The following is a 10,229-nucleotide window of genomic DNA, read 5'->3' on the forward strand; positions in this document are numbered from 1 at the left end:
CCCCACCACATATACACACACCCGCCAGTCCTGCCTGGAGGGGGGCGATTACTGAGTGTGACATGAGTCCAGAGGCTTCAAGTTCAGAGCCCTGTCCTGCCCCAACCCTCTTGGCTGCTTAGGACCAAATGTGCCTGTGCCTCAGCTTTCCCACCTGTAAAATGGGAGTAGCTGCACTTTCCTGCTGCACGAAGCTGGGAGGATGAATGGATCGGGACTAGGAGGAGGGGCCTGGTTCTCTACTAGAGACAGGTGGTCACAGAGGTACTGAAGGTAGATCAAGAAATAAGAACAGTTGTGTAAACCCAGGGCCTGGCCTCCCTCCTTTAACTCTGCTTCCATGCAGCTGGATTTTAGCAGTGCCTCTTCCCCCTACCACTATTGAAGATACAAAATACAAAAGTATCCCTGCCCTCTGCAAGTCTGTTCCCAGCCTCTGACCAAGTAGGTTGTCCCCTGCAACACCTAGGGTAGCCATCATAGGGGACAGTTTGATTGTCCTCTATTAATACAAAACCCAATACCTTTATGTCCTCTGTTTTTCAAACAGAGGATATAAAGGCATTGGGGTTTGTGTCAATAGAGGGCAGAGCAGCACAAAACCGGGATGTCCCCTCCGATGGCCAGCCTAGCAGCACCTTATGCCTATCTGAAGGAGTTAGTTCAGGCTTGTCCAACATATGGCCCGCGGGCCGCCATGCGGCCCTCCAAGCTGTTTTCTGAGACCCGAGGTGCTGCGATGGGAAATGAAAGTAAACACTGTACTTTCGTTTTGGGGGGGTGATGTGATACCGCTTCCTGTGAGGTCTTTGAATATGGCTCTCTGGCCAACTGGGTGATAAAAAGTTTACGATCTGGCCCCACATTCAAAAAGGTTGGACACCCCTGAGTTAGTCTCTAAGCTGCCGCTCTCTCCTCCCAGCAGTTGGCTCTCAGTTACTCAAACTGTTTGGGATGTGGTGGGCATGCTCAGCTCAGTGGGCTTTGGAGCTAGCTGAACCAGGAGCCAAGCTGGCACGTCACGGCCATGGAAGGCTCCAGAAACATGGGGTGGGAGCCAGCAGCAGTGAGGCAGCTGTCCCTTCACCCACACGAATCTTTTGGAGGGAGACAGTAGGTACCAAGAAAACAGAGGCGTAGCTGTGCAGCTCTGCGCCTGGCACAGCTGCGCAATGCCTGGGGTAGTGCTGATCACAGCAGCTGCCACTGCCATTGTGGCTATTTTTGTGCCTCCCACCCCAGGCAAAGGTGGCACCTGGGGCTGCTGCCTTGGTCACTCCCTCTCAGTTACGCTACATCAGAAAAAATACAGAACTCGCATGTTTCTCCTTAACAGTGACAATTGCTGAGAATGGTTTATACGAACTTACACATTTTATCACTTCCAAACATGGAACAAACTAATTAAGCTTCACAGATCATATTTACAGACAGAAAACTGAGGAAGAAAAATTCAGTAATTTGCCAATGCCATCTGGGACTCTAACAGACGTGCAGCTCCCCGCTGTAACTCATGGTGCTTCACAGAAAGCGCCATGAGGTACAGCAATTCCCCCCTCCCCCACAACCCAACGGATGTTGGGCAGAGAGGGAGGATTGAGCTCCACTTTGAAGCCAACCCAGCAGAGAGGATACGAGTCTGCAGCCTCTCTTCCCTAGCTGCCCTCCCCTCTTTCCTCCCTTCCCCCGCAACAACTCCGGTGCTGTCTTCAATATGGGTGCAGGGAGAAGGCAGGGGAGGCAGCTCCAGTCCTGGGGTTTGCCCAGCCTGGGCTGGAGGGAGTGGGGGTTGATTGGAGCCCCCACCTCAGCAAGCATAAGCTGGGCAAACCCAAGACCAGAGCTCCCTCCCTTGCCTTCTTCCCCATCCCATCCTGAAGACAGCACAGTGGGGAGGGACAAACAGAAATTAATGAAGGTACTTCACTTTGGAGTGCCTTCATCTGAACCCTCATTAAATGAGGATTAATTTGTGACATAATAGGGCACTTTTAAAGCACTCTGCAGCTGTGCACTTCTGTCAGTGCATGTCAGTGCATGGCTCCAGAGTGCTTTCAGGGGGCTGATCGTACAGCAAATACCACTTCTGTCAGCACCCATGGAGTAATTTACACATAGTTGAAATTAGAGTATATGAGCTCCTGATGCCTAGTCATCCAGTATAGAGGAATCACTAAGCTATCTTTCTCACAAATAGATACAGCACAATGCCCAGTGAGAGTAATCCACATACAAGACTCCTTCCTACAGTATATATACTTAAGGTTCCATAAAAACAAGCGAGATCACCTGTACAGCCATTTCTAGGAACATAGGACACAAAGGACGTGGCCATCAAATTCAGTCCTCTGCATTTGCAGGCAACTGTTTATCCAAAGATTCTCCAAAACTGCCCCCTCTACAGATACAAGGTACCAAACTAAAAACATGGAGAACATCTTACACCATGCCACAGGTAATAAGTAGAGGTGCACCGATACATTGGTCCGATATCAAATCGGTACCGATATAAAGAAAATTGTGTAGATCAGATATCGGCCCGATGGGGCTGACAATTTGGCCAATAAATGCCAGTGCTGTGCACAGCCACAGCACAGAGCAGACCCAGCAGTGTGGAAAGCTGCCTCCAGCTGGTAAGTTGGAAGGGGAGGAGGGAGGAAAAGGTGTGAGGGGGACAGATCACCTCCCCCTGTGGTGAGGGAGGGGGCAGGGGCAAGCACTGTGGGGTGCCACTAGGGGAGTCATACTGACGTAGTGAATATGGCACATCTGATTGAGTAGATACACCTGCAATTATTTTAAACACTCATTTTCCATTTTAATGGTATTTTATGGTCCATTCTTCTGATCAGGATCACTGGTCTGTGGCTGATCAGGGGCAAGCACTGTGGGGTGTGGTGGGGGGGCATGGGACGGAGGTGCAACTCATGACGTGGGGGCAGCTCCCAACACTGCTTGCACCCTCAGAGGGTGGGGGCAGCGGGGCATGTGCCTCCTGGATCTGCGCAGCATGGGGTGGGCTGCAGCTGTGGGGTGGCAGGTGGTGGCACGGGGCTGGAAGCAGAGCTGCGGTGAAATATGGGGTGCCCGCAGCCTCCTCCCAGCACCGCCAGAGCCCACTCTGAGCCCAGCCCCCAGCAAGAAAATCCCCGCCCAGCCCTGGCTGAAGCCCACCCTGCAACTGCAGCCTGCCCCACACCATGCAGATCTGGGGGCATGCCCCCCTGCCCTTCCTGGGTGCAAGCAGTGGCGGGAGCTGCCCCCACCTCACAAGTCGTGCCTCCATCCCACGCCCCTCCCGCCCCAGCTGGGTAGCACTTGCCCCTTCCCCTGCCCCCTCCCTCACCGTGAGGGGCATTGATCTGTCCCACCCACCCCCACGCCATTCCCTTTCCCTCCCACCTCCCCTACCACCACACCAGACTTACCGCCCGATGGCATCTGTATCGGATATCAGATCAGTACCAGCCAATATGCCTCTTTAGATATCGGCTATTGGTATCAGCCCCCAAAATCTCTATCAGTGTATCCCTAGTAAAAAGCATAGGAGATGAGGGCACTGCCAGTCTTTGGTTAATATATGCTGAGATGATCTTTCACTACTATATTAAATCAACTTTTTTCTTACTATCACTTTATTAGGCTGGGTCTTCACATTGTTTTAGTACCAGTATAACTATGCCATTTAGGAATATTCATTTTTCCAATATAGTTATATTATCAAAGTCCCTTATGTGAATGTATTTTTATGCTATAAATGCACCTTATAGCAGCACAGTTTACATTTTTCCACTGGGAATACACTGTTCTACTATCTGCATATTTATATTTGCATCAGAACTAGGGGAGTCATACTGACGTAGTGAATATGGCACATCTGATTGAATAGATATACCTGCAATTATTTTAAACACACATTTTCCATTTTAATGGTATTTTTGGTCCATTCTTCTGATCAGGATCACTGGTCTGTGGCTGATCCAGATAGGCCACAAAGGATCAGCTTTTCATCTTACTATTGGGTTCTTTCAATCCTGCCCAAGCCACTATTTCTCATTTATCATACCCCTTGGGTGCATCCACATGAGATGTTTACTGCGCAATAGACTAATTAGCTCAGCAGTAAATGTTGTGCATCTACACGTGCACCCCTATTCGGCTGGAGTAGACTAATTAAGTCTACAGCAGGATAGTACTTGTATTTACATGTATTGTATTTACTTGTATTGTAAATACAAGTAGTATCCTGCTGCGGAGTTTTTTACTGCTGCCCCAGCTAGCTGGGGCATGAGGGTACTTCAGTGCCGGCGGCTGCCTGCTGGCTACCCTCGTGTCCCAGTGAGCTCCTCTTCAGCACATTGAGCCGGGGGAAGCAGCTCCAGCCTGGCAGGCTGATCCTCAGGGTCCCCTGCCAGCTGAGGCTGTTCCCTACAGCTCAATGTCTTGTGGTTCTGGCTGCACATTCAAACAGCTTGCCCGGGAGCAATAAACTCCTTGGAGTTTATTGCTTCGTATTAATTGCACATGTAGACATGCCCCTTATGTACTGTATACTGTAACCTTCTCTGTGGCTCCACGCCAGCGCTCCAAAAATCTGCAAGAGAGAAAGTTATAAGTTAATTTACAGAAGTAACAATAAACAGATAAAAGTTAGCAGAAATGAAAGACAGTAAAATACCTTAAAACTGGAACAATATCTTAGTATCAACTAACAACAGAATAACATGAATAATAACAGAGTAGAAATGGGAATCACATGTTAAAACTTTGCGAGAAATGGAGTTGGTTAATAAAGTGGTAAAGTATAGCAAATATGGACAAAAAACTTTGTGTCCCACTGCTTTTCAGACAAATCCCCCAATTTCAGTGAGAATTCTCTGTATCTTATAGGGTGCACTCATAAATTAAAGGTTTGGGCCCTTCTTCTGTTCATGTTTGTTTCCTCCTAACTACTATTTAGGATTCATTAATGATGTAACTCAGTGTTTTCAGATATGATATGATATGATATGAACCTTGGGGGTTTTTAAGACCCAGCTAGACAAAGCTTTAGGGTGGGATGATCTAGTTGAGGGTGGTCCTGCCTTGAGCAGGGGGTTGGACTAGATGACCTCCTGAGATCCCTGCCAACAATACTTTTCTATGATTCTATGATATGAGACATGTAATAAGATAGCATTATATTGGTATTAAGGCCAGTGCAGAGTCTTGTGGAGATAAATAAAAACACTTTTTGGATTGGGAAGACTGAATCTTTTTCTCAGCGAGTGCCTTTTTTCCCCCTAAACAGCTTTGCAGAGAGAAGCATACAGTGGCTGGAACAGTTAAGAAAAGGAATTATAGTTGAATGCAGTCCAAGGCATGTGGTAGCTAAGCAACAGAACTTTAAACTCTGTATTGAAAGGCAGCATGCAGACACACCTCCTTTTCCATTTTTCTAAGGAAGCAGTTTACATTTGCATCACTTTGCTGGTGAAAGACGTTCCCATCTGCAGGGAAAAGCTTCTTGCAGGGTATGTTATGTTTTTATATATACACACACACACACACACACACACACATATATATATATATATATATATATATATATATGCTAAGAAATGGCCTTTCAAATTAGGTGGATTCCTAATGAAGCCATTATTTATTTACTGGAAGAGACAGTCTGAAGTGGAATATGAATATGTGGTAGCTATACTAATTTATCATATATATTCCTGTTGCTAATTTCATTCAATTATGTTTTCATGATATTTTAGTACTTTTCTCCCAAACCCAGGGTCCAAGCCTGTAGCACCTTACATGTTGAAGCCCCTGGAGCTAATGGGACTACTTACATGAATAAAGGCTTTAACATCACCCTCCAACAATAGGAAGTAGGAAAAAAACCCCACATTTACTTTTGAATAGAAAGTATATTTTTTGTGCTCATATTGATAAAAAGAGAGAGAGAGAGAGAGGCTCTTTCCACCCATTTTCTAAGGGGGTAAAGGAAGAAAACTGCTACCAGCTTTTTTTAACTAAAACAGTCATTAAGTCTGGGAGCTATATGTGTTGGTAAAGCTAGTTTAGCCGGTAGCAAGATCAAAATAAATAGCTTTTTCAATTTTGAAAAGTTCCTTTTCAAAACTTTTAGTTAAAACATACACAAAATATGTATCAGCTATCAAAGTTCAAAGTGACAAGCCAGCACAGTCACATTTAATGCTGGCAGCCTATTCTCCTAAATCATGACCACTGGCACTCTCCTTTTTCACTAAGACTGTGAGTCTTAGTTTTAAATTTTGTATCTTGGGTCAGTTTGCATTACAACCTTAATATTATTTTGATGACAGATTTTCAAAGGGCACAGTGAATGTACATGTAAAACTGCCCATTCACCTGCCCTACTGCAAAACCATGCCTGTTTTTCAGATATTAAACTAAATTAAATAGTTTCTTTCATCAGAAGTTATCATGGATAATATGCCACAAAAAAGTTTGGAGCTAGTTGGGAGTAACATGAACAGGAACATATAACTAATTTGTATTCTGAATTTTTTAAAGTTTCATATGATTTAAATAGCTAAATCATTAAAAAATAATAATGTTTTTATCTTATTCCTAAGGTGATGACTTCATTATATGGAGCAGGTTTTCGGGGTCTCACAATTAGATAAATAATTTAACTGTAATTATACAAGGGTAATGGGTACAAGTACTACAACCTTAAGTCCCACTTCCTGTTGGTAAAACTGCGTTCTTGTGAGATTGTTTACCAGTTCCTCGCTCTAAGGACCAATGGAAACAATGCCATCAGCTGCAATCCTGGAGCCAGGACCCATATATTTTTTTGACCAGGTATGTGTCTTATCAGCTTTTGCAAATATTATTCTCTCTCACTTTTTTCCCTGCAGAGACTTTATATGTTTAATCGAAAAATATTTGTTGTTGTTTTAGCTGAAAACTAGAAAAAGAGAACGGAGCAAGAAAATACCAGCAGAACGGCCCACTGACTTCAGTTCATTCCACACACATTCGCAGTGGGTAGGCTTAATTCCCAGGTAATTATGTTTGTGTTGCTCCATTGATGATGGGTGTGGGTCAGTTTCTACCAATTAGTTCTTGAGGGGAACATTTAAAAAAACAAACAAACACACAACTCAGAATGAATTTTGTAATACTTATTTGTGCCTTTGAAAACACCCCTGTAAGTGTATTGCTATAGAGTTATCTTATTTACTCATATAATACACACACCCTCCTAAAATCAGCCCTCCAAAATTGAGGTGCATGTCTTAAACTGGGAAGCTGATTTTTCTTTGCTTGTATAGAAACAAACAGATGCTGTGCTCTAATTACTGCCACTTGTCTCTCACCCAACAAGCAGAAGAGGCAGAGTCCTGTGTTAACCCTCTCATAGCTATTGGCTGGGCACTGTGTCTTGTAGCTGAAGGCACAACTTGGCTAGTTCAGGGCAAATGAGCTGCTGCCTGCAGTGTGTAGTGTCTTGATGAGGCTTGTGATGTGGAAACAACATTTATTATTTACAAGCACTTATATAAAGAACTATTTACAGGAAAGCATGGGCGACTGGTGCCACCTTAGTTGGGGGGCACATGCCCCCCCCCCCCCCCCCCCTCCCCCCGCACCCACACCCGTGACTAGTCAGCAACCAGGGGGAGTCCTCCACAACCAATCTCACTGACCGGGGGGGTGTCCCCCTCAGCAAAACTTACCGACCGGTAAGCGGCCATGCTGCTCCCGGAAGTGGCCTACATCCAGCACACTCACTCCCTGGCTGGCGCTCACAGGCGGGGCACCAGCACTCCCGCCTGCCCACCCTGCCCATCGCCTAAGCCGGGAGCACAGCCAGTCAGGGGGTACACCAGTGCTCTCAGGGGGTGCACATGCACCCCTTGCACTCCCTACATGTTGCCACTGCAGGAAAGTAGTAACAGTCTTGCTATTGCCCTTGTGATGGTCTGTGGCCTACCCTTGTTGCTATCCTGCGACACCTGGAAGTTCCTGCTACCTCACCCAGACTGTCTCCTGAGATGTCACACTTCCTGGACACACCGTGTTTCCAAAAAGACTTACTCTGTGTCACACCGTAAGCCATGACTCTGGAAAAATCTTTTTTTTTTCTACATTTTGCCTTCCAAAAACTAGGTGCATATCTTATTTGTGCAGCATATGATATGCTAGAAAATATGGCATTGTTTTCAATCTAAAGATGTGATCTGAGTAAACAGTAATATTCTATGATAATCAGGCTATTTCTGTCAGCTTCTCAAAGAAAAAAAAGTAGAAAGAAAATCGATTTGCACTTGAAATACTGGTATATAATGGTTACAATTTAGCTCCATGAGTAGAGGAAATGTTATATATCCAGAAAAAAGATCATATGATCACTTCAAGCTCTTCAGGGCACAGACTGTTTCCTATGGTGTGTTCCCAATCTTGGTTGGGTTCTTTAGGCACAAAATAAAAAAAAAAAATACTTGGAAAGATGCAAGGTACTATGCTAAACAGCTTGCAATAACATGGCGGGGTTAAAAGACTGGAAGCAAGGGACTCCTGAATTCTAATAACTGTTTCTGTAATTAATTTTCTACTTATCTTTGGACAAGTTCTGTAACTTCTCTGTGTCATGATTTCCCAGTCTGTGAAACTGTAGCAGTGTTGTTCAGCTTAGTGACGTAGTGCTAGGACCTGTGATTGGATGTGAGCAAGTGATATCTAACCGTGCTGAGAAACTTCAATGAGCTGAATGGGGAGTCACCATGAAGCTCTGATTACAGGAACTGAACTCACTGTGTGCACATTTTTTTTTTGTAAATGAAAACCACTGTATACAGCACATGCTAAACATAAATACATTTTTAAGGATTATTGAGATATGTTGAGATTTGAGATGTGAAGGACCCAAAAAAAACCAGAAAAATTGGGGGGGAGGAAGGTAGGAGATACGTTTTTTTGAGGGCTTTTTTGTTTTTTTCCAAAGAAAATTGGAAAAATTGAAAAGTTTTGGAAAATTAAAAAAAACTCTTATGAAATATTTTCTTTTAGATTGATAAATAAAATGTTTAAGACAAGGTGTTTATATGTTGCTACCCTTTACTCCCCAAAAATGTTTTCTAATAACTATGTAATAGGAGGACTTTTATGTAAGACTATCTACAGCAGAGCTTTCCAAACTGTGTGCCGCGAGACATTAGTGTGTCGGCGGCAGTGTGTAGGTGTGTCGCGCGAAATGCAGAAAATTTTGCGGAAGGGCACCGCAGAGCTCCCTTACTCGTGTCTGCTTCCCTTGGCCCCTCCCCCGGAACTGAATTACTGCGTCGTGAAATGATGCATGTCTAAAAAGTGTGTCACCAACATGAAAAGTTTGGAAAGCTCTGATCTACAGTATCAGAGTATTACAGTTCCTGTACACTGAGGACAAGCAGTACAGTACAACTCTCAAAAGCAAGATGGATTTCTGCCCCCAGAGGGCACTGCTATTTTCACAAGAAGGTTTCAGTGTCTTCGTTGCTGGTGGACTTCCTCTATGGTTGACTTTTGATCTAGAGGTTGGTGCATCTGCTCCTATCCTCCTGACTAGGCCTCAAAGGACTGGGAATGGACACTGGCAGCAGCATCCATTTGTTCCTGTAGAGACTAGAAACAAGGAGCTTATTGCCCTGCTTACTCAAAAGCCTCAGGAGAGGAGACGGAGCAAGTCTAAAGGTTTTGGAGTTGGAAGGAACCTGCCTCCTCCTGGCCCTGTGACCTTGAGATCCACAGAAGTACAAAAGCAACCCCAAGGAGCTGAAAAAAGTATATTTCTTTATTAAAAGGTAAGAGTTTAAATTTCTCTGAATTCAGTATATTAAACGATATTTTAGCTGCATTAGTATATTTTTATAACCTATGTAATTCATAATTGAATTCCTACTAATCTGATGTTTTGTGACAAATCATCCAACCTTAGCAGTGAGGTAAGGCTTGCAGGACAGGGAAGTTGTTCACAATTAACTCTAAGGAGGCCTCTCCTCCATCCATTACTAAATTTGTACATGCTGTACTTTAGTGTTTATATATGCAAGCTAGCCACTAAATTACATTTTTCTTTTTTCTCCCTCAGCAAAATGGTGCGACCAACTTCTAGTATATGGAAGCTGTCCCCAGGACGCTGGTTTAGAAGAGGGGGATGCCGGGGCTATGGGGGAACCCCAGGCCAAAATGGAAGGGAAGAAAGGAAAGGAAAG

At 44.5% G+C, this 10,229-nt stretch overlaps 1 protein-coding gene across 1 annotated transcript in view; it reads left to right on the top strand.

Annotated features, from left to right (window-relative positions):
- Positions 1-6,653: 6,653 nt before the first annotated feature.
- The window catches only part of LOC102380954, a gene marked incomplete at its 3' end in the record, with an annotated part of 76,157 nt that continues 72,581 nt past the window's right edge, over positions 6,654-10,229 (top strand). Inside the window, exons 1-2 of the mRNA XM_025193805.1 lie at positions 6,654-6,837; positions 6,937-7,040. Coding sequence (XP_025049590.1) covers positions 6,778-6,837; positions 6,937-7,040 — 164 coding nt within the window. The remainder of the gene's footprint in view (positions 6,838-6,936; positions 7,041-10,229) is intronic.

The sequence above is a fragment of the Alligator sinensis genome, unplaced genomic scaffold, assembly GCF_000455745.1.
Source record: "Alligator sinensis unplaced genomic scaffold, ASM45574v1 scaffold1290_1, whole genome shotgun sequence".
Lineage (NCBI taxonomy): Eukaryota > Metazoa > Chordata > Crocodylia > Alligatoridae > Alligator > Alligator sinensis.